We start from the raw sequence: 24,947 nt of genomic DNA on the forward strand, positions 1-24,947 counted from the left end.
GTAGGTTTGCGGCGGATGAGAACACTGAATTATCCTCCGGGGAGAAAAAGCACCCTGGCTCAGTGAGTGACGCATTTTGCTCTCTTGCAGCGCAACAGTTCTTATGCAAAGCAAAAACCCACTGGCCATACCGCACACACAGCGGTGTTATATATGCAGGCTTATGCAAATGACTGACCTTTCACAGAGCATTTACATCAGGGCGGGAAATTAATTCCCTTTTTTTTTTCCTTTTTTGATCCAACAGCCTCAGTGTCTTCGAGATTTAAAAATTCAACAAAGTCACCATCTTGATTGTATTTTGAATAATATATTCACACTGAGCAATTTTTTGTAGTAGTAGAATTTAGATAATGGAATAATCAATTTTGAGTGTTTTTTTTAAATAATTAAAATATATTTGGCATAAATATTGGCATAAAAAGTGATTTTTGCCCATTTTCTCCAGAATAACTTTCAATATCTGGCAGTTATTGTCAATTTACTTGATGCTAAAATAACGTATTAACAATTTAAAATGAAGAAAAACAAAAAAAACACTGTAGTCGTACATGAATGCCACATTCTGCATGTTATATTTGCAATTTGAAGAATATAAAACATGTTTAAAAGGCCATTCTCAATGTCTAAAAACAGGTCAAATCATGGAAACTATGTACAGGCAACTCTCTCCTTAATCAATTATGAAAAAATATTAATTAGTTGCAGCCCGACAGTAAAAAGCATTGTTTTGCTCTGTGGTTTTAATGAAAATCTAAATATTAATAACAGAGGCAGCAACACTGGCCTAGAAAGAAATGGACGATAACTGCAGGTTGGCTGCACCACGTCCTGATGTTATTTTATTATTCCCTTAAGTGGCAGTTAATGGGGAATAGAGTTTATCATGGAGAGAAAAAAAAATCATTACAGCAGCAAATATTAAAGAAGGATAATGAAGCTGAGCTACAGTTGAAGTTTAAGTGATGTTTAGTGGCACAGTTTGTGGAGAGTGGACACATTTTGTGTGACTTCACATTTTCAGAGTTTTTTTCATTGTTAGTTAAAACGTTGCCTGTAAAGCAATAAATTCTATAACATGTTTAGAATATGCTTTTTGCTGCCTTATCTCACACTTAAAGGTGAAGTAAGTAGTTTATAGTGCCATCTAGAGGAGAGGCTGAAATTTACAACAAAGAACTGCTCCTCTGCTCACCCCCTCCCTTCCCTGAGCGCTACGGTATCCTCAGCCGGTCAAATGTCGTCTGCGTCGTCTTTCTCCGTGTCAGCAGATGAGGTTCGTGAGGCGAGGGAGAGGGCGAGCTACCGCGGCCGTAGCAGACGAAGCGGAGAGAGTGGAGGCGGGACTTCCGCTACAAGTAAAGCGACGCTTGATTTGTTCTCTCGCGTTTGTCTATACAGGCTCCCGTAGAAACATGGCGTTGTGGCAATGCAGTAGCGGCCCACGACCATGTTATTTTACATGACTTTTTGATACACTACGAAAATGAAACAAAGAATATTACACAGCGACTAGACAATGCAGGAGAACATAATATGTATAAAAAAGTGGATTTTGGGTTATATAAACCAATAAATACTACACAATGTCCCTTTAAGGCTAGCTGTACACAACAACGATCTGAACACAAACTGTAAAAGTGGGGCGTCGCGTTCCCACTTTTTATTTCGCGTTTAGACGAGCGTCTTTGGGTGGAAATCTGCATGCACACAGTGACGCAAAAGTGTGTGAAATTTGATGTAGTATGCATGCCAGGTGGCTAGGTGGCACTGTGAAGCACTGCCATACAACAACACCAGGAGCACAGGAGCGTTGAAACTTCCTTCTACTTCTCTCTAGTAGCGCGAAGTAGCAGCTAAAGCAACTTGAATGTCCGACTGATGGATATAATCTGACATGTTTGTTGTTGTTTGGCTGTACTGCACATGGATCTGACGTCAACGCGTACGGGAGGATAGCCAGCGTGAGCAGCTCAGAGCACACTTTTGCGTTTTCAACTCTTTAGACGGGAACACGACGTTGGAGCATTTTTAAGCCCCAAAAACGCCGTCGCCGTCTGAACAAAAAGGTACACAAAATATGTTGTTGGTTTCACCCGGGAGCGTTGTCGTATAAAGCCAGCCTAAAACTCACACTTTTTTCCTCCTCACTCTCCCACGCCAAACTCCATAGAGAAAAATCTGCATTTTTAGCTTGCAGGAACATGGAGCCCTCTGGTCTCTTCGCTGCCTCGTTTATTCAGTTTGTGCCTTTAAGGTAAAACCTGCCCTTCCTTTCAGGGAAATCTAAACCGATAACGTCAAACACAGAAGTCAAAGAATAACATACTTGAACATGTGCAGCAGTGGATCAACAACTCCTGTGTGTCTTTGTGTAATTTCTTTGACCGGCAGTGAATTATGAAACGTTATGAATGTACAGCTTTCTGTCCAAAAATGGCTGTTTTATGATGAGATAAAACGGCAAACGTGTTCGATTAACAGCAGGTCTGAATTGGGTACATGCTTGGTGCTTTAGTATAGTATATCAGTGATTTCACTCATGCACATCAAAACCATTTTCACATATAGCTTTCCAACATATACATGGGGGGGAATCATACGTATGAACACCTCCAGCCTTTTATGTGAGAACACATTCATATTCTCCCTCTGGAGCTTGAGAGGTCCATTAAGATGCCACTTACTCCAGAGGTTTTTATCAACATATCTGTGCTTATTTTCACTCTCTAGAGCCTCACTGGTGCTGTATATGCAGCACCAGTCATACTGAACATGTGTATAAGACACAGGATTTCAATAATCATATACAGAGGCGAAAAATAACGTAATATTCTTTTTTTTCACTCGACGTAGTGTACATGAAGCAATTTCTGTGTGCATTTGTGTGCTCTTACTATCCATCCCATACACTATTTTGAGCCTATGAAAATGGCCTGGTCTTGTTTGATTCTCATATAACTTCATTTACATTATTGGTGGATGTTAATGAACCCTTTTTTGCATTTTTCTCACTTTACTATGAACCAGAAAATGTTGATCTGTGCTTTGAATCTCGAAAATACGATGTCCACGAACCAAAATTAAACTCTTATAATGATTTTTTTTATATATATGGAGCAAATAAACCAGAAAATATTCTCATTTAAGAAGCTAAAAAATTAGAAAAAATGCTTTGATAATAAAAAAAAACAGATAAAAAATGATAAATAGATAATCACAATAGTTTATTAATCATTGCCGTGTTACAATCAACAATTGTTTTCAACTGATTTAACTGTCCATTATTTCCTCCATTCATTTAGTTGTTTGGCCCATTAAGTGTCAGAAAATGTCACCAATTAATCTTTGCAGCCCTTGTATCAAGCCCTGTCTTTGGGAGGAATAGATTCAGAGCTGTACAATGATTATCTATTGGACTGAAGCTTATTTTCATGAGCCGCTGTTTCATCTGAGTCGCGTCACTGGCTTTGCAGCTCCACGTGTGAATGAATAGCACCTGAACCGGCTTTGCAATCCGCCCTCGTGAGTGTCAGTTTGTCTTTGTTTGCACATGTCGACTCTTTTTGATACAGCAGTGGTTGGGTTTTTATTTTTTTTTATTTCTGCCAAACCTGTGCCACAGGCTATAAATTGTAAACGTCGCTGCACCAGACAGTTCTTCATGCCAAGAAAACAGAAATACAAGCTCTGTGAGTGCATGAGAGAATAATGCAGGGTCCTTAAATTGCATTGAGCTTGAAGTGATAATCATTAAGCACATTAACACCTTATTCTACATAACCTTATTCTACCTCTATTATGACATGAATTAAGATTGTTCTTACATAAGGTGTTAATACGTGCTTAATATTGACTAATAAAGGACCAGTATGCAACTTATATGCATGTTAGTTATCACCTAGTTAATGGTGAATATGTGTTCCCTAATCTAAAGTGTTGTCTAAGTGACTCGTGGCATTCAGGTGTGTTCTTCTGAAGGGAAAATGACAATGTGTCGAGAGCAGGAGAGTATGTGGAGGTGTGTCGTGACACGAGGTCTGCCCTGTCTGCTCTCCGGCCCTGCCACAGGCTGCCGAGCGACTGGATTAAAGGAATGGACTGAGGAGGAGGAGGAGTTAAAGTAAAGGCACTAGGACCCAGCGGTGAGCAGGCGGGCGGGCAGGCAGTGTGGGGCTGAGTCACTGCATGTGTCTGAGAGGCAGTCAGAAACAGAACAGAGCCGAGCAAAGGGAGCAGAGGTGATCTCACACTCATCAGTACAGGATAACACAACCATGATGGGTTGACTTGGGGGGGGGGAAGCAGAGGAGGTTGCCGGAGAGAGGAAGTGTGCATTTTCACTTGCTCAGCCATGGAGACCAACAAAGTTCTTCATTTCGTGCCTTCGGGTAAGTGGAATTGAAGCTCTGAGAGGAAGCTGCTCCTCAGATGTTGCACGACAGCAGCAGCAGCAGCAGCAGTGTTCACTGGGAGAACCTCGGGGTTCCCTGTTACTACCCCGTGAAATCCGAGAACCTCCCTGTGCAAAACATGTGCAGCCCACCTCCACTTCAGGGCAGATTGTTTGGCTGTTTGTGGTGTGGTCTTCTGTACATATTTGGTGTGTGTGTGTTTTCCCTCTCTTTCTGCATACTTAGGAATGTGTTTGTGACAGAAAAGTCTGTCTTTATTTCCGTTCTCTGGGGAGGTGGGGTTCTACGAGCCCTTGCAGAAATTACAGACCCTGTTTTGTTTATTCAGTTTTTTCTTTTTTTTTTTCTCAGTGAGAACTCCTCTACCATGTTTTTTCTTCTTCTTCTTTTTCTTCTTTTTTCTCCCCCCATCCCCCCCTCCCCTCCTGTTTTCTTCATCTTCTTCTTGTTTATGTCTGGTATGCGACAGGAGAGGTTCCTGCGTCGTAATTCTCTGGTTGATGGACCGAGCGTTGAGAGAGAGAAAGGATTGCCTGGCTGTCGAACGCAGCCCCACTATACCTGTCGAGAAGGGGTGGTGCTGTGGGGGGGGGGGGGGGGGGGGGCAGCTGGAATGCAGGAGAACGCCACGGCGCTTTAACGCACTTTCTCATGTGTTGCACGCAACTGTGAATGCACACACGTATGTGCACTTAGCTGTCACGTGTCTGAATGGGTTTCTGTGCATGAGATATTTAGGAGGGGGGAAAAAAAGAGCGTCATCAGCGTGTGTGTGAGCCTTTTTTTTTCTTTAATATGTGTGTGTGTGAGACAGAGAAAGACAGACAGATTAGTGTTGGTGAGCAGCGACTTCTCCCCTTCACTCAAAGTCCTCCAGGAGCCCACAGCAACATTCGGAGGTGTGATGCGGCCGCGTCTTCCTCACTTTAATTGTGTCCGAGAAAACAGATCAAGATGAGGACATTATATGGAATGTTGCAAGAAAATGAAATATTGTGTGTGTAGATGAAAAAATGTGCACATTTCTAGGTGTTTGTGTGTGTTTTTTTTGTGTCCAATCCATTCTGGGGCCGTGGTGAAATGAGTGTGTGCGTGCGTCACGAGCCGCGCACACTAACTACGTTTGCGAGTGTGTAATGGACATGGCCGTGGCTCATCCTTATTTGCATTCGTTGTCTCAGGAGGATGTGATCAGTGGCAGGGGAGGTGCAGTTGTTATTGTGTGTGAACACAAAGGTGTGTTGCACACACTGGAGGAGGTGGAGGTGTGAGTGGTGGGTAATCCAATCTAATCCTTTTAATTATATTGACTCCATAGCTTATTTTGTGTGTGTGTGCGCGCGCCTTGGAAGTTAACCCTGGCTCCAGTACAGCAACGGATCGTAAAACATATTTACTTTAGTCTCTTTCTAAACGGATTAGATTGAGTTTAGAGGTCGACCGATGTTTTTTGTTTTTCTGATAACATATAACTGTTTTAACACTGATGATCTGTCTTGCCAATTTATGCAATTATAAACTGTATTTTTAATTTAAAAAATAAGAATAAACAAAGTATTAAATGCATAAAACTGTTAATCGTAAGCAAAAAATAAAGTTATAGTGACTTGAAACTAACATGTTTAATAATTGGCCCACCTGTTTTTTTTGTTTTGTTTTGTTTTGTTTTTAAAACAGTAAGGCTCAAGGATTTGGGTAAAATAGAAAAAAAATTCAGCATTCGTTATTTGCTAATTATTACTTTAAGCTGATTGTGATTCAGAATTCAGATTCCGGATGCAAGATGCAGATTTTTTGGGGGGGACACATTTAAAATATTTTTTATAATTTTATTATATTATAATAATAATAATAATAATAATATTATTATTATATAAACACATATGTTTTATCAATGATTGCACTCACAGAAACACATCTTTCTTCTCCAGTGACGACCTAATATTACCACAAGGTGGCAGCAGCAACAAGTTGTCGTCCTTTTGCAGATTTGACAGGGTCTTTGAATGCATCTCGTGAGCCGCTCCCCAGCGTGTTTGCACAACGCGCTGTGAATCCTGCATTACTCCCTCTAGTTCTCATGCACAGGACCAGAGGTAACTTAGTTAGCTAGTTAACCTTAAGTCTTTGAGGAGTCATGAAATAGTTATGCTCTTAAGTTATATATATTTTAAAAGAAAATATCAGTATTTGGCACTGCATTTTGAAATCTCATGAATCAGTACATTCAACATTTTTGACTTCAATATCACATTTTGAAGGGAACAAATCTTAACATGAAAATTTTAGCAGAACATTCTCCCACTAATAACCAGCAGTGACTCAACCCTCAACCCTTCACCAGCAGATGATATTTCTCACTCTGCAGCAGCACACGGTGCTACATGACAGGAACATGTCTGTCACTTTTTGTCCACGTGAAGCCCGCTTTCATCTGCGTGCGCATCACAAGAACCACGTCGCCGCTGCGTGTCGTGAGTAATCTCTCTCCAGATTGTGTCATTATCAGCTGAGTGAGGAGGTCACGCAGAGATGGGATTCATTTTATGGACGTGTAAATTACCACAGAGCCCCCCACATATAATTACTTCATGGGATAAATCTGCAGAGACTTTAGTTATTTATTTCTATACTAACTTACTTACAGGGCTGTTGGTTCATTTACCTCTCTGGTTGTTGTTTTGCTCGCCCTCAACATTGGATTACGGTGGCAAATCCACGCAATCATAACATTCCTTGCTGGTTTTCCACTCCTACTTAATTTACTATTTAGTAAATTAGGCAGAATGCATTAAAGATATAACGTGTGACATTTCTGGTTGACAATAAGACTTTGATTAGTGCACTTACATTTGCAGAGATTATTCTAGCACTCTTTATACAGCTACAGTATTTTACATCCGATTTGCCCTTGAAAATCGCCTTGGAAATTACATACTGTACAAGCAGTTAATAAGGGGCGTTTCACAGCACAAATTTTACTCTATTACAATTAAATAAATGAAAAAAAGGAAAATTATTTTTTCTTTTTCATAGTCTCAAATGTTCACACCTTCAACTAATAATGATTAATTTTTGCAATTGGACAAGGATGTAGAATTTAGTGACATCTATGGGTGAAGTGTCATATAGCAAACAACCGTATAACTCTCCATTTCACGCTCTTTCCCTCACTTAGAGAGCTTGAAGAGAAAAATAAAGCTTCTTGATCTTGGAGCCTGTGTTTGAGTTGTCCATTCTGGGCTACTGTACAAACATGACAGTACAAAATGGACAGTACAAACCCCAGTATATATTAATATTTTAGGATCTGAAATGAGGAAATGTTCTGTATTCAAGCTTTTTCTCTTTTGAGTCATTGATCGGTTGACTTGAGTTGTATCCAGCTCTGCAAAAACAAAATCCTCGTAATTCCAGTTAAAACCGCCACTTAGTTAAACACTTCTGATTTAATAACATCACAATGACACAGAGCTGAAATCTCCCGGGCGGCGCGGTGGCGGCGTGTCGGTCTTCAGGTGTGACAGACAGACAGCCTGGTAATCAGCGCGGCAGCCGTGACCTGCCGAGCCAGGGAACAGCGGCACGGCCGACACACTGTGGCCGTGTGTGAATTAGTAGTTCGACCATGTGGAAGTGGAGGTGTGTGTGTGTGTGTGTGTGTGTGAGGGAAAGATGGATGACGCGTGTGTGTGTGTGTGTGTGTGTGTGTGTGTGTGTGTGTGTGTGTGTGTGTGTGTGTGTGTGTGTGTGTGTGTGTGTGTGTGTGTGTGACAGTGATCTCTGATCAGTATTCACCGCTGGCAACCGATCTCAGAAGCTCCAGCCTCTGAGCACAGCCATCTGGGCAGAGGAGAAACACACATGAACACACATACACACACATTCCAATAATTATACAGGAACACACACACACACACACACACACAAACATACAAATAATTATACAGGGACACACACAAGTTTGTGCAGCTATTTTTCTTAGGACACTGCATTGACTTCCATTCATTTGGACAGAGCCTTATCCCTAACCTTGACCAGAACCCTAACCCTAACCCCAACCACATGGTCTCCACGAGGGCTAAAGAGGTAACACATTCAAGAACACCCACAAAAATACGCACCAACACTGAAATATCACACAAGACACATGCTAGTCACGACGCCTGTGCATGGTTCACCTATAAGCATTTACGCGACCACAGAAACACTCATTTTCTACCACTTCATCCTCACACGTGAGATCAATCTCAGTTGAAAGGCAGAGGTCACACCCTGGACAGGTCACCACTCCATCGCAGGCCACATCCACTCACTCTGTGTTCACACCGGAAGGCAAGTAGATTCGTATTTTGCACGAGGAGAAGATAATCAAGCCCGTGTCCTACTTGCTGCGAGGCAACGATGCTAGCCACTACCTCACCGTGTTGCCCCACACATCCACAGTGCAAGTAATTATATATGCACTTCTCCCCCCCCCCCCCCCCCCCGCCACATACACACAAGTATGTAGATGTGTCAAGCCTGACATTCATCATGCACAGTTCAAAGAACACAGAATGAAGATTACACACACACACACACACACACACACACTTTTTTGTCTTTATATCTCCTCTGCCTTGCCGCGTCTTCTTTGTTTCGTTCTCTCTCTCTCTCTCCCCCCTCTCCCACGCAGACATTAGCAAACATGGACCCTCTTTTATCTGCATAGTTGGATAATAATATTAATAATGAAGAAGCACTTTAAACAAACGCTCAAAGACACTTTAAATCAACGAGAAGAAGCGTTTAAACGCAATTAATGCACACGCACAATGAATACACTATATTGCAATACATATGATAACAAAAACGGACTGTTATTTTTTATTATATGTGGGTAATGATGTCCTGAAATCAGGACAGTCAATGATCATTATATGTAGAGCTGCATCTAATGATTATTTCCATAATCTGTTATTTTTTACTTTATTAATTATTAAATTAATCATCATAGACAACTATTCTAACAATTGATTAATTGTTTTTTTTTCTGCTGAATATTTTCTGGTTTCTTTGCTCCATTTAACAAAAAAAATCATTAAAACTGAATCATTTTCGTTTGTGGAAAAATACAATACCACGTTTTCATGTTTGATACCGAAACTTGAGCATGAACCGAGACTGATATAACAAACTGGAGACCGATATAACAAACTAGCATGTACTGAGACCGATATAACAAATTAGAGACCGATATAACAAATTAGAGACCGATATAACAAACTGGATACCGATATAATAAAATAGAGCATGTACTGAGACCGATATCACAAACTAGAAACCCATATAACAAACTAGCATGTACAGAGACCGATATAACAAACTAGAGACCGATATTACAAACTAGCATGTACTGAGACCGATATAACAAACTAGCATGTACTGAGACCGATATAACAAACTAGAGACCGATATAACAAACTGGATACCGATATAATAAAATAGAGCATGTACTGAGACCGATATCACAAACTAGAGACCAATATAACAAACTAGCATGTACTGAGACCGATATAACAAACTAGAGACCAATATAACAAACTAGCATGTACTGAGACCGATATAACAAACTAGAGACTGATATAAGAAAGTAGAGCATTTACTGACAAGATATAACAAACTCGAGACCAATATAACAAAATAGAGCATGTACTGAGACTGATATCACAAACTAGAAACCTACAACAAAGTAGAGCACTTATTCTGTTCATGTTTGAACATTTTTGTTGAGGATTATTTTTTGGCTGCGAGTGTGAAAGGCTTCACCTGTTTCCAGTTATGGTAAAAAACAACAACAACAACAACAACAGCATAGTAAAATAAGGGATTAAAGGGAAAATCCCACTCAAATCTTCTCCATTTTTTGTGTATTACTGTACTACAGAATAATTGTTCCTGTGTATGAAGACATATCTTGAAACAATGCCATGTTTATGGAAAAACCTTTTAATAACATATAAAGAAAGGGGGTCGTCGTATTTGGTAAAGTTGTGTTTTCCGTGAACCTCTTTTGTGTAGCAGTGTGTGGTCTGTGCTGTTGGATCCACTCACTTAGAATGTGAGTGATAAAGGATTTAATCACTCTGACATCAATGAGGTGCAATTACCGTAACAACAAAAACAACAACTGTGGCTGCAAATAGTTCTCCAAATAAAGACGGCAGAAAAACATGTTTATCTTGTCCGACATACGTTATAATGAGAGGATCCCGATATCCGTAAATATGAACGAAGCAAAAATCAATAACTTGTAAGCTCTACGTCAATCATAAAATCTGTGAAATTTAATCATTACTAATTTCACTCCAGATTGTCAGCATGAAGCTCTTTCTATCATTTATTTGACCTTAATTGGGCAGAGCAACGCAGTGTTTTTGGGAATTCCTAAGAATTCACCACGAACTTCCCCCCGATGCAGAATTTACAAGCTAATTAAACAACCTGTCTTTTACAAGCACCGTGTGCAAAAAATAGCCTTGCCGTTGTAACACGGCTTTTTCAACATGTGACTCCGGCAAAACCTTTAAATTCCACGCTTCCTTATTGCTTCATCCCCTCCAGATGTGGAGGAATAAAAAGCAACTATTGTTATGTGTGGATGAAAGCAACACAGCCCTTTTCTCTATTTTCCTCGACTGTCATATAAAATGAGGTTTAAATGCTAGTGCGCTACTGCCTAGAAAAACAACCAGCAATCATAAATCAAGTGAGGCTGAATCCAGTTACACCAGTACAGTTATTTGTAACCACAATTATGAAGTCAGGAAGTCTCACGGTCGTTTTTATTCACAAAAGTGGATGTAATGCATTTGTTTCTCCACGGTGGTTTTTTATATATATTTTTTTGTAGCCGGGCTTTGTTTTTTTTAGTGGCCGATGATGTGACAGAGTGCTGAAGCAGGGTTTTCGTCAGGGTCCCCTTTAGTGCCAATTTGATCCACTTTCATTTGACTTCACGGAGAGGCCACGTCTTAATCTCATCCAAAGCACAATAGATGCTTTTCACCCGCTAATAAAGCACTCTGTCGGCTGCCATTGTCTCCAGATTAAAAGTCGGGTGGATCATTTCGCCGAGGCGGGTGTGCGGTCGAGAGTGAATGCACTCTGACACGCGGACGCAATCTCTCGCACAGCATGCTCACAACAGGGCCTGAAGACTATCATCATGACATTTGCTGTTAACCAAATAAAATCTTACATCTACTTTAAGTCCAAGGTGTTTTAGGAACAGGTTTGCTGCATTATTTCACTGTTGGACAACCTTTTGTGGGTGTAAAGTGAAGTCTGTCTGAGCTTTTGTCTCCTGCACCAAAGTCCATACAGAAAGCAGAAAGAAAGAATAGCTCACGTGTATTACGTGTTTCATATTTACGGATAAAGGGCTAGTATGCTACGTGAATGTATGTTCCCTAATCTAAAGTGTTACCGTGTGTGTTCTTTGTGTCCGCTGTCTTTATTGAGAATGTCTCAGCTACCTCCTACAACCACAAAAAAACATCAACTCTCCCTTGAATGCGGCAGCTTTGACACACACAAAAACATGTTTCGAGAACATAAAACACACAGCGGTTGTTTGGTCATGACATGCTGCTCTCCTTTGCCGTTGTATCGTCATGCCATGGTTTACCACCAGCACACGAACACCCGTCTATCAGATTAAAAGCCTCCTCTACAGGTTACAGCGCAGGAAGCTGCGCCGCACACAGGGCGAGGTGTTTGTTTCACTTCCTATTTCATATTTCTCTGCACAGCATTGCCGCCTCACAACAGCCAGTGGTTAACTTTTTTTTTTTTCTCCCCCTCCTTTGCAGCGAATTTAATTTAAAACCAACACACGGAACGCAGCAGAGTGGTGGACAGCGTGCTCTGCTGCTCGCCTCTACAACATAGTAATTATTCCCGAGATGTCGGAGGATGTCAATGTATTCCAGCAACCTTGATTGTAAAGCTGCCTGAGAAGAAATATCAATGTGCTGAGTGGAGTGCGGTGGTGTCTATTAGGGCTGAGCATCACAGCTGATTACCTAAAGAGATTTGATTCCGATTCGAATCAGTTCCTGTGTCGATTCACTTTCAGTTTCCGTACTGGCTTCCAGGGTTTTCCACCACTGAATAAGGTCGCATGTCTGATGTTATAGAAAACACATCTAAACATGAGTTGAATTTTGAGGAAATGTCCCTGCAAATGAGGACGGAAGAGTTGTCGTAGTTGCGTCTTCGTTCGTGCGTGTGGAGATCTCATCAACATCGTTTACACACGGTGGTTTTCTTTTCAACGACGTTCACAAGAAAATATTTACACGCCGGTGATTTCAGAGAAGCGGAAATCTGGTGGACGTCATTAAAAATCCTCGATTCCGCCTTTGCTTCCGAACGTCCCTCCAATGCGGCATATCTGTATGATGTAAAATGCAGACTCTCAAGAGTCTGAGCGCACACACACATGTCCTGTCATGTATGTACTGTACACATGGCGAACTGCAGAAACAAGCAGCCTCATGTCGTCCTGCAGACATTTTCCTCACACATCCATACAGCTTTTGAAAGCTGACGTTGCTCAGGTGTAGACCGTCACGCGTGGCCTCTGTCCATCCCTCCCACTCACACTTTCGTTTCACGCCGCGTGTCGTGTCCTTTCTTTGTGTCCTTGCCGCGTGTCGTGACCGTGTAATCGACTCCCGTCCATATGCTGCTGCGTCACAACGGCATCATTCTGTGGCCCCTGTTACTGTGCAGTAAAATGTGAAGCGTCGTGACTGCAGAGACATGTCAGAGCTCGAGTGACGTGCAGGGGTGAGAGGAGCTCACCTGCAGGTTAAAGCAAAGAAACGAGGTCTCGATATGAAATAGACAGACTCCACCAACCACTCTATCCACAGTGTCAGGTGGAGGATTAGACGGACTGCACTGTAGAACAGTAATCTCAGGAATAGTCTGCAGCCAAGGTTCCTTAATTTAAATTCTGTCAGTGTGGGATGGGATGCAATTAAGTAAAGCAAAGAGACAGCGAGTGAACAGGGCAGGCCACGACACTGACACTGCTGAGGTTAGTGGTTTGATTCTCACCAGGTTCCGGCATACTAAACAGCCGTTCATGCTCGGATGAAAGACGCAGCCATTAAGTTTTAGAATGTAGCAGGGTTAGGAATAGAGGTCAACAGATATTTGTTTTTCCTCCATGGCTGCTGTTGACACCAGTGCAGTGCAGCTGATGGCTGATAATATGATGCTGATTGGTTTTGGCTCATATGTTTGGTCGATTTTCTTGTTTTTTGTTTTTTTTCCCCCTTACATCTGATAAAATGCCATATTTTAAGGACACAAAGTTGCTTCACTTTTATTAAATAACATTTCTCCAATCAGTATATTGACATGCACAGTTTAATCGAGCTAAGACCGTAGTCTGACTAAGACGGGCGATCGGACTCCACCTCTGTAGGTGGCGCTATATATGAGCTAGTGTGTTTTGAATCAGTTTCTTGTTGACCTTTACGTCACGGGAAAACCAACAGTGAACGGTGAGATTCAACGGCGACTGCAGTCTGACTAGGCATATACGTATGTGTATATGGGCAGCTGTGGCCTAGTGGTTAGGGCTTCGAGCTCGAGACCGGAAGGTAGCCGGTTCAAACCCCGACCAGTCCGCAGCTGAAGTGCTGTTGAGCAAGGCACTTAACCCCCTCACTGCTCTCCGAGCGCCGCTCACTGGCATGGCAGCTCACTGCGCTGGGTTAGCATGTTTTTCACCTCACTGTGTGCTGTGTGTGTTCACTAACTCACTGCAGAATTGAATTTCCCCTTGCGGGACTTAAAGGGTTCTTAATCTTAATCTTAATACATGCAGGAGTAATCGGACTATGAGTTTCATTATCCAGGTATGTTAGTCTGACTAAGACTATCTCGATTTTTAGATGGACTAATAGCAAAAACTAAAGGTTATCTAATTCTTAATATGCTTCTTAATATGAATTTTTCTGTTTTTTTTTTTTTTGCAACAAAATCATTAAAGCTGAATCATTTTCCAAGTATGAATCGATTATGAAGACAATCGTTAGTTGCAGCTCTAATAGTTACTATAATCTTCATAAATCATGTGGTCCTGCCACTGACCCCCTTGTTGCACTTCAAAATAAAATCCCTAGGACTGTATGTAGAAGAGCTCAAGAAGAATATTTAGAATGTTCTTATTGTGAGTGCTTTTTATCGTGATGCACGTTAACATCATAAATTGTCTTGACTCTAAATTTAAAGTCAGGATATGAAAGAGGAACCCGGCATCAGCCCATCACAGGAACATTAGCGTCGACCTTGTACTTAGCGTTTCTCTCCACGGCCTCACATCAATTCAGCGGAAGCGGTGTCTTTGTAGTTCGGTGGGGGAACACCACCGTGACAAGTGACATGTGGGACAGCGGGCATTGCTGCAGCTACGCGTGTATGTGGAGACTTAAAAGTGAAATGGTGGCCTGGCTTCAATCGAGCCAGAGGAAGAGGGGGAATGTGCAAGCAATTAGCAGGAATCCCCCAGCACTGGCTTTTATTCCCCCCCCCCCTCTTCTTCTACCTCCTCCCTTCTATGAAAACCAATTTCTGTAGCCAGTGGTTAACTGGTGTGTGTTTGTGTGTGTGTTGCGTAAACACACACACTCTCATGCCTGAGCTTCCTTGCTGCAGCACCCGAGCCCAATCCTGTATCTGCGTGTGACCGTTAAGCGTCTTTCACACTAAAATCAGTGCCGAATTTGTCTGCATTGCCAGTGGTTCTGCTCTGTTGGGTTTTTTTTCCAGGGGTTGGGAACAAAACAACAAGATTGACTAAACGCAATGATCATTTCCTAGTTTTTTTCGATAATTCAGCCTCGACTATTTTGTCTGCAGAAGTCACAGAAAGTATTTAGGGACAAATTATAGGATTTAGCGGAGGCTGCGCACAGAGGGATGCAACCGTGCCCCCGCTGGTTTTCCCTCACAATGCTGGAAATTAAAGGATTTTTCCATTTTAGGCCACATTTAATACCGTAGAGTTCACTTCTAATGATGCAGTTGTTAGCACGACTCGACTCTACTTGGTTTGGTATCAGAAGCATCGTTTTTTCATTACTATATAGTCCCTCCTTATGTGGGTGGAGCTAAGCTAACAGGTGTATCAATCCGTTTAGAGCATGAAACATTTCCACATTCTGCTTTTCAGATCACGATTGTCCACTTAAGCTTTTACAGCAAAAACAACAATACGAAGCACTTTTGTGACGCACAAAGAGGCCATTCAAAGTGGATCTGCCCCCTGCTGGATTCCGTGGTAATTACATCTGTTGCGCTCCAAGGCTGTACAGTTTGAACTCTGATTTCTGAACTTTTGCTTAAAAGTGACCATCAATCTGGAGATATCCTCTCTGCTCCAAAAACATTTTAAACTCAGTTTTTGTTTTTTTTTGTTTTTCTGAGTGAGGTGTTTGAGAATAACAGTGTAAAGAAAAGCAGCAGCAGCAACCAAGAAAAAGAGGAGAGTGTACAAGAAAAGATGTGGGGATGTTCAATCACACAAAATAACAGATAGAGAGAGGACAGATAAGAGCAAAAAAAAAAAAGACAAAAGGGGACGGAATAATGAAATGCCGTAGTGGAGGTGGCGGGGGTGTAAATTGGTGCGTGTTGCTCTGCTAACCTCAGTCACGATGCCTTGTCTGGTCAGGCAGCAGTCGGGGCCCCCGATTCATCTGTGAACTGACTCACTCTAACTATCAATCTGAGGATTACTGCGGAGCTTTTCACACCGGAAACACAGCTCTGACATTCACGCAGGAGGAAATTTAACAAACAAAATAACAACAGCAACTCACAGTTGAAATTATTCTTGCACAAATTAAAATGAGAGAATGATTCACAGGGAATGAGACCGGTGAGGGGAGCGTTCTGCTCTGCTCTGCGCTCACTGTCTCGTCTTTGTAACAAAGCCAGCTGTCAGTCACGGTGTATTGTCGTAGCATATCAGGTGTTGCATTCCTGCGAAAAGTGGAATCTGTTTGCAGTCTGGCTGTAACTGGTTTGATCAGGGTTGTCGAGTCCTAACTCTTGATTTGCAGCTTCATCTTTTTACACAGGTATGAACAGTATTTTAAGAAACAAATGAAGTGGACCTTAGTAAGGTGGTAGGGTACAGTATTTATATCATCGATTCATCTGTCGAGAGCAGTAGTTTGGTCTAAGAAACGTCAGAAATCTGCCTTTTAGTGTTTTTAAACAGCTTTAATGATTTATTTGTGACAAAGAGCAAAGAAAAAAGGAAATAATCACATTTAATGTTAAAAAAATAAATTAACTGTAAAACTTCCAGTGTGTACAATTTTGTTGAAATTGTTTTATTTTGGCAGAATTCGAAGATAAAATACTTAATTACCTGTTACCTGCAACGTGCAACGTGCAAGTTTTACATACTGTTCCTTTAAGTGCACCTGCTACTTTTTGTGGTTGTTGTTTATTCAGTTTATTTAATGATTGCATGTGTCAGTGTGTCAACATGTAAACTAAGCAATGACACATGATGTTGACTCACACACACACACACACACAAATCCCTGCACAGATGCTCCCTAAAGATAGGGATTATTGATTTTCAAATCAATGGCTATTTATCATTATTTGTTAGTAATGTTATACTGGTGGGAGTTCGTTGGTCCAGCAGAATACATACTTTATTCTGTATTCTCAGAATTTGGACTACTTTCCTGGAATTTAATCTCAGAATTCATACTTGAATCTCTGAATTCATACTTGAATCTCAGAATTTGGACTTTAATCTCAGAATTATGACATCTTTCTGAGAATTCATAATTCATATCGAATAAGGACTTTAATATCGGAATTCTGACTTCTTTCTCAGAATTTAATGTCCGAATTTTGACTTTTTTTCTCAGAATTCATACTTCTACCTCCGAATTTGGACTTTAATGTCCGAATTTGGACCTAAATTTCAGAATTCTGGCTTTGTCTTTCTACAATTATTATTTACACGTCCTAATCCTATACTGTACACACACACACACAGCAGCCTGAGGACACAGCTGTGTGCAGCCGAGCCAGAAGCTCTTAGTCTTCATCTTCGTCAAATAACATCAGGATGTGTCTTATGTTTTTGAGAGGAAGCTCCTCTCAAAGTTAGGTTCTTATGTTCTGGATTTAAATACAAGACAACTCACGGCGGATTAAACATTCCGGATGTTGGTGCTAATGTAAAGGGGAAAAAAACCCTGAAATATTGACATTTTAAGTTTGAAAGTTTCTACTTCCCCTTGGCAACAGTGTCTTTGTCCCTCGTCTCGCTGCAAACTCACTGTTCATTATATCGTTGAGTTTTTTTGTCTGTGTTTTTCAAGGAAAACACAAAAGGAGAGAATAAGTTGTGACTCATTGTACTTCAAGGTTATTCAGATGGAAGCATCCATCAAATAAAGTGCCGTTTGCCTTCAGCTGCAGCACAGTAAGCACTCATTTTGTTTATAATAATTCTCAGAAAATATGAATGCATTTGTCATTAGATCAGTTGATTTTGTGTCAGTCGGCTTATGCATTAATTGACTAAATAATTGCATGTTTTTGCCGTGTGCTTTAAACACCATTGTGTGAAATCTAGAATGTTCTTAGTCGTATCGACTTCTCCTGCTTGAAATGTGTCAGTGCTGGAAAGGTGAGCGCTCATTGATTTCTCTGTCCTGAAATTGAAATCGCAGGCTTATGTCTCAACTCTCACCTTGAGGTTATTGTTGTTTGTGGTTTTTCCGCATTAATCAACATCTAAATGTGTGTGTGTGTGTGGGTGGGTGGGTGTGTGTGTGCTTGCGTGTCAGGCAGAGGATTAGGATTTTAAAAAAGTTAAAAGAAAAAGACATCATTTTGAAATTCGAGCCAGAAATCTGAGGGGACACAAATCAGAAAAGTAAAACAATCTGAGAGAAAAAAAAGCCAGAATTTTGAGATTAAAGTCAGAAATCTGAGGGGGGAAAAAACCTGAATTTTGATATCAGTCAGAATTTGTGCGTGCGTGTGGTCGCGTGTCAGGAAGAGGATTAGGATTAAAAGAAGTTAAAAGAAAAAGACAGAATTTTGAAATTAAAGCCAGAAATCTGAGGGGACACAAATCCGAATTTTGAGATCGAAGTCAAAAATCAGAGGAAAAAAAAGTCAACATTTTGAGATTAAAGTCAGAAATCTGAGGAAATTTTTTTTTGAATTCTGAGATTAAAGTAAGAAATCTGAGGGAAAAAGGCCTGAATTTTTTAGATTAAAGTCAGAAATCTGATTTTGAGATTTGAGGAAAAAGTCAACTATCATTTTATTCTCAGAATGGTGTTTTTCTTTAAGAAAAAAGCAAGTCACATGTGGGGTGTGTGTGTTTGTGTGTGTGTGTGTGGGGGGGGGGAGAAGACGTGTGAATCTGATGATTGTAATGGAACGGAGTGTGACTCTGTGAGTTTACGACGAGTTCAGGCATCAAGCCGAGACTTGTTACTCCACACATTACATCATCCCAGCCAGATTTGGCCTGAAACCACTCACTGATGTGGTTGCCTGTGACGGCTCAGTGGATAAACCCCCCCCCCCCCCTCGCTGAACGATAGGGTGGCTCCCCCACCTGAGCGTCGGCTCGGCCCCATCATCCATTTTAGGATGCTTATCCAGATTATAACTCAGCGGCCTCTTCATCACCAGATTCTCCCGGTGAATCCCGGGCTGCCATGTTGTGGATTTTCCTTCAGCTGGTGATGGAAAGGATAAGACTGTTTGAACATTCACTGTACGGTGCAAGTGGATCAATGCTGATATGTTTTTTTTCACCCTCTCACATGTGGCACAGATCAGATATGAGAGATATGTGTTGGAATCAAATATCCTCAGCTTGGTTTCAAGCCTCATTCATGTGGAAATCAAATCAGATAATGTGCATGTGCGCCAAATATTTCCCTGTCAAGGTGACTCGGTAGAGGATACGCACAATTACATGGTGGAACAGTGTTGCCTCACAGCAAGAAGGTTCCGATAACCCTAGTGCTTTTTCTCGGAAAGTCCGGTTCGTTTGTGGAGGTGTGAATGCGCGACAGAACCAAAGAAGCGAACTCCGATCCACGCTAAAAACTTACGTCTCGGTTCGCTTCAAGGGAACCAAATGCAGGATGTGGTCTACAACGCAGGGCATTGTGGGTAAACACAACCAAAACATACGCGCATGTAGAGCGATAGCCAGGAGAAATGGCTGAGTCGTATCCATGTTTCGCTCTTATGTGGCAGAAACAGAAGTTGTCCTGCTTGATAAAGCGTTATTTAAAATGCTTGGTTGATTTCACTAAAGCAAACTCGGACCGGCTGACTCCAATTGAACCGAGTCTAGCAGACTATTAGGCGTGAAGACGACCTCACTGTTGTATATGGATGTAAGGAAAAGAATCCGGAACATTGCTAACATGTATGATATCATATTTATTTAAATTTAACCTGACAAATAACCAGTTCATGTTCTATCAACTCGAGTTAATGAAATGTTAATGAATGTAAATTTCCTTGCTTCAGCCCTGAGAAAACAAACAAACTTGCATGGACATGTGTGTTGGTTTAAACTCCAGTTTGCCCCTCGTGGCTATTGGGAAATTCCAATGCGAACATATACAGTAAAAGTGCCCTTTTACAATGTGTGTGAAATTAGCTCTGCCGACTGAAGTTCTTGGGAATAAAACGGAGACAAATAATCCGGGTATACGAGCAAACGGAGCAGGAGGAATTCCCTTTTCCGCTCAGGATCTCTCAGTGACCACAGCTCCACAGTGGACGCTTGCCAGGACAGCCTGTGGGCACAATTAGCCAACAAAATGCCCAGCCTCCTCCTCGGTGCCGGCCCAGTCTTTCGTAGATTCCCCTACAAACGCAGCAGGGGCACCTTTTAATCTCCTGCCCTCTTCACTTCAGACTCTTAGCCTCACTTCTCCTGTAAATTCCACGGTTGGTCCCTCCTGGGGCGTCTGGGATGTGTTTAGCCTGTACCTGCATGGAGAGGCAGGTTGGATCAGTTTCAACCTGACTGCTTTACACATACTCAGAGGGGTCCTAGAAGTTGATTTCCTGTTGACTTGGAGTTATTAAATCCACATCAAAACACTTTTTTTTCATGCAGTTAATGTCAAAGTCTGTACTGGGTTAGAGTAATGGGTGATTCTTGCACATAAAGTTTGCTACAAAGGCACGTAGGACGTGTAAGGACCCTTCTTAGGTGGTTAAAGAAATGCGGCCCTCAGGCAGGAGTCTCCATGGACGATGTGGTTTGCAGATGATATTGTCGTCTGTAGTGAGAGTTAGAAGACAGGTGGAAGGGAAGACGGGAGAAACGGAGGTTTGCACTGGAGAGAGACGAGGAAGTAGAAGCAAGGTTTAAATTGACGTTGAAGCGACACAGTTTTTTTGCCACCTGATTGTTGTCTTTTTTTGTTCTCTCTGTTCCTGGTACAGCGAGCTTGGGTTTCCTGAAAGGTGCTTTAACAACGAAAGCTATTGTTCTTGTCATTTATTATTGGAGCTAGCGAAATACCTGGGGAAAAGACGACAGTAAGACCTGCTATGATGGAAAGCTTGGAGACGTTTGCACTGTCTTAAAGGCAGGAGACGGAGGTGAAGATGCTGAGATTGAGTGACCAGGATGAGAAGGTTGAGATGGTACGATCACTTGCAGAGGGAAGGATCGTGAATATATTGGACAAAGGTGGAGCTGCTGGGCAGGAAAAAGACCACAGAGAAGGTTCATGGGTGTTGTGAGGGAAAGGGTGAGAAATAAGAGTGGCGAGAGTGGGAATGGACACAGTACCATACTTTGATATAGTCCTTTATTGATCCCCCTCAAGACCCTTAAGGCGATATGTTGGGCTAACTCCTCTCTTCAGTGGCTTTTTTCATAAACAATGAAGATGCTGTGCGCCAGGAGGCTGAAATACTTGTCGACAGACTAAGGGAAGTACATTTTACCGGAGATGGGAATCCACCGACAACAGATTCTGCTTTTATTGCGATCAATATACACAGGGAGTCAGTGATTGGCTGGAACCGGACTATTATGCAAGGTTATTTCCAGTAAGCTGTCAGAGCTGGGGTGAAAAACAAAGAAAACACGTACAGCACGCACTTGTGCATACTCAACAATGTGGCACCAAAGTGACGCCACAGGTTTGCTGTCAGTCATCAGTGGAGCAGGTTTTCTCTGGCCTCATGCTCACTCTTTAAACTCTTTTGAATAATGTTAATATACTAGCGCTCAGCTGATTTGGGGGGGGGGAAGTGAAAACATGGCGTGTTGTTAAAGCTTTTTATTTTAACGACAGGCTATGATTACGTCTATCAAATATTCTCAACCTCACTCACTTTCCTATTGTCAAAAAGTCACTTCTGGGAGTCAGTAAACACTTAAACAGGCAGGCTACAATTATACACAGTTATACTGTTACCAAAACACACACACGTCTGTTTTGTTTATGAAATTAAGGGATTAATGTGTCTCTTAAGTCGGTAAATTGAACTCTTAAGGGGATTAGAGGTGATAGCTGATATGAAAGCCTGACACTGTACTTCACCAACACATTCAGGTTGTGCCACACTGACTGCACCAGGGTTGCGTTTGTTTCTGTGGTCACCAAAATTGAAAATAACACTGCGTTCTTTTTTGTTTTCACTTACACCCATTTTCAGGAAGTTTGCCTGATGTACCTGTAGCAAGTTTCACATCTGACATCAGCTCCTTGATGAAAAAGTCAGTGTTTGTTTCTGTTCCTGATCACAAAAATATCCAATTGCGACATGTTGAGGTTTGTGATTTTTATTTTTAAGTTTAAGTATTATAGATACAACACAGGAGACATGGTCAAAATATCACTAAATGTGACTTAACATAACTTAATAATCACTTATATAAAAACAAATTGGCACAGAAGAGTCATTCATTCATTCATTCATTCGTTCAAGACTAAATTGCAGCCTTTGCAGTTTGCTAACTGCGTTGTTTACTGTGTCTACTGACTGTAGAGCATCCGTCAGGTGGTTTGCATTCATGTTTGTACCGTTTTTAATGACATTTTTTGACTGTATATGTATTTATTGCGCTGCAGTGACCGGTTGCGTTAACGTGGTATTAATGTGTCTGGAGGTTTGCTCGTGATTGGTTCATTTAAGTCACATGTTCTTTCACTGTTACTCGTACACATATTTAAATGAACACTTCTCACATCCCATGGTAGCATTGTTAGGCCCTGACTTAACTGGCACCCTAACACAAAGCCTTCAGACCGTGACAAACCCTAACCTGTGCATATTATGGTCCACTGACAGCCTGAAATATGGCCCGTGTTTATGATCATTTCTCTCCTCGCGGAGAATTCTCACTCGGGTTGTGTTTACTGCAACAGGCTGCTCGTAAACAGTTTTTCTCCCTCCCGCATAAGTGTGTCATGTCAGGTAGGCAGAGGCGGAGTTTCCTGCAGTGTTGAGCTGTAATGGCACTGTGACATTGTGAGAGAGAGACAGAGGGGAGAATTCATCTTAAAAGTGGGCACATTCACACAGTTCTCCACCCAGCAGAAAGGTTTTCTATATGCAGACACACATTTTCTCTTCTCTTTTGAGAACACGGGGATCATAAAAGGTGAATTCAGTGCAGGAGGAAGGGTCGACTGGTCTTTCGTAGCCCACACAATGTTTTCTGTTGTTGTTGTTGTTGTTGTTTTACAAGAGACAGAAATGGCAGGAGCATCTCGGGTAATGTTCTCTCTGCTGTCATACAGCTGTTCCTCGCCATGTCACTCGTCCTCAAACTGATGCAAAAAACCACAATCAATGGCGCCGCGGCAACAACAAGCAGCTGTTTTTTTCCCGTATTTTTCATATCTTTCGTCGTTTATTGGGGGGGGAGAAAAAGAAGAGATTGTCATGTGGCATACGTATGCACTGACACCACATCAAGCTGCCTTGCTCGTGTGTGTGTTTGTGGAACGTAAACTCGACTCACTGACAGACGTTTCCCTCATGAAAGCGCCGACAATCGCGCAGCAGATCAGTCAAGGCGACGGTTACGTGTGATGTGCGATGCCAGACCCTGACTTCCTGCTTCTGAGAAGACAGCTTCCTCTTTTCTGCAGGAGGTGATCGCTGTGTCTTGTTTGCATTCATTTCATTGTGTTATTTTTAGTTAATACTATACTGTAGTGAGCAGTCAATTCAAACATGGTCTTATTAGAGTTAATAACAGTGTCCGCTCCACCCCGACTTCTTTAAATAGCACAGTTTAAAAAAGAAAAAAAAAAACTGTTGCACATTCACGGTTCTTTAAAAATGGGACCACCACGGCTTTCACTGTAGCTGTTTACAGCACAGACTGAGCCTCTGTTTGGTCTTTGTAAACATAAAACATGTTTCTAATTAGTGGCTCCATATTTGGGACATTATTTTACTAGTTTGGCTAGAAACTCAGTGAAGTCACTAAAACTTTATTTTTCTTTTCAGTTGTGTTTTGTGAACTAACCCCCGTGCATTTCCTTCCCTTCCCTCCCCCTCCTCCTCCCTTCTCTCCTCTCTCCTACCCAGAGGCAGATATTATTCGTACACACTCTGCTGCGTCTGGTTCTCTTGGCAAACGCTTGCACACTGTGTTCCTGTTGGCTTTCTCTGTGATAATAACTGTGAGGTCTAAAGTGCCTCGAGATAAGTTGTGAATCAGTTTTTGTATGTAATGCATAGTTTTCACGTTATTTTGTCATTGAAAATAGTGAAATAATTGCAGTGCAGCGCAGACATAAAATGCAGTATTAGAGAAAGTACTTTTTTTTTGTAGTATTATAAGTTAAAATTTACCGGATTTTACTAAATATATGGTCCAGCTGTCCTGTTTCTAAAACTCGGCCATAGAAAAACCTGTATTGATAGACTTCTGTCAAGCAGAACTATCAGGCCTGACCGAGGGAGCGTTGTGTGTGTATACAGCAGCAGAGCAGGGGCGGGTGGAAAAAAGAAGCACTGATGTAATATTTTCACTGGTTGCGCCTTTGTGTTTTTCGGTCAATGCCTCCAATGTATCACTTCCTGTGTGCAGTTCTGGAATTCCCTCGGGGAGACACGTGATCTCCATGCTGCTGTTGAGTCGTGTGGAGTAGATTTTCATCGGGATTGTGTGAACTCATTGGACAATGGTGTTGTTTATAATTAAAAGTAATGCACTACAGTTTTATAATTGGTTTACTCTGGGGTGTTTTCAAGGCCGAGCAGAGCAGAGCAGAGCTTTCATATTTATATTATATAACCTGAATCTCTCCAGTGATGATGTGTTTGCAACACAGCTATTAGCATTATGTTTCATTTCAGTTCGACGTTGCTGTTTTGAAATTGAAAAAAGAGTTTGTCAACATGTAAGGGAATGAATTCACGCTGTCATGCGTGCAGTGTAATGTGTGTGTGTTCCAGAGGTGTCTC

The 24,947-nt window shown here is 41.6% G+C and overlaps 1 protein-coding gene across 1 annotated transcript in view; it reads left to right on the top strand.

The window, feature by feature from the left end:
* Positions 1-4,354: 4,354 nt before the first annotated feature.
* Positions 4,355-24,947, top strand: part of slc4a11 (solute carrier family 4 member 11) — a gene marked incomplete at its 5' end in the record, with an annotated part of 84,131 nt that continues 63,538 nt past the window's right edge. Inside the window, one exon of the mRNA XM_083885843.1 lies at positions 4,355-4,391. Coding sequence (XP_083741969.1) covers positions 4,355-4,391 — 37 coding nt within the window. The remainder of the gene's footprint in view (positions 4,392-24,947) is intronic.

Source organism: Microchirus variegatus (genome assembly GCF_963457635.1).
Source record: "Microchirus variegatus genome assembly, chromosome: 2".
Lineage (NCBI taxonomy): Eukaryota > Metazoa > Chordata > Actinopteri > Pleuronectiformes > Soleidae > Microchirus > Microchirus variegatus.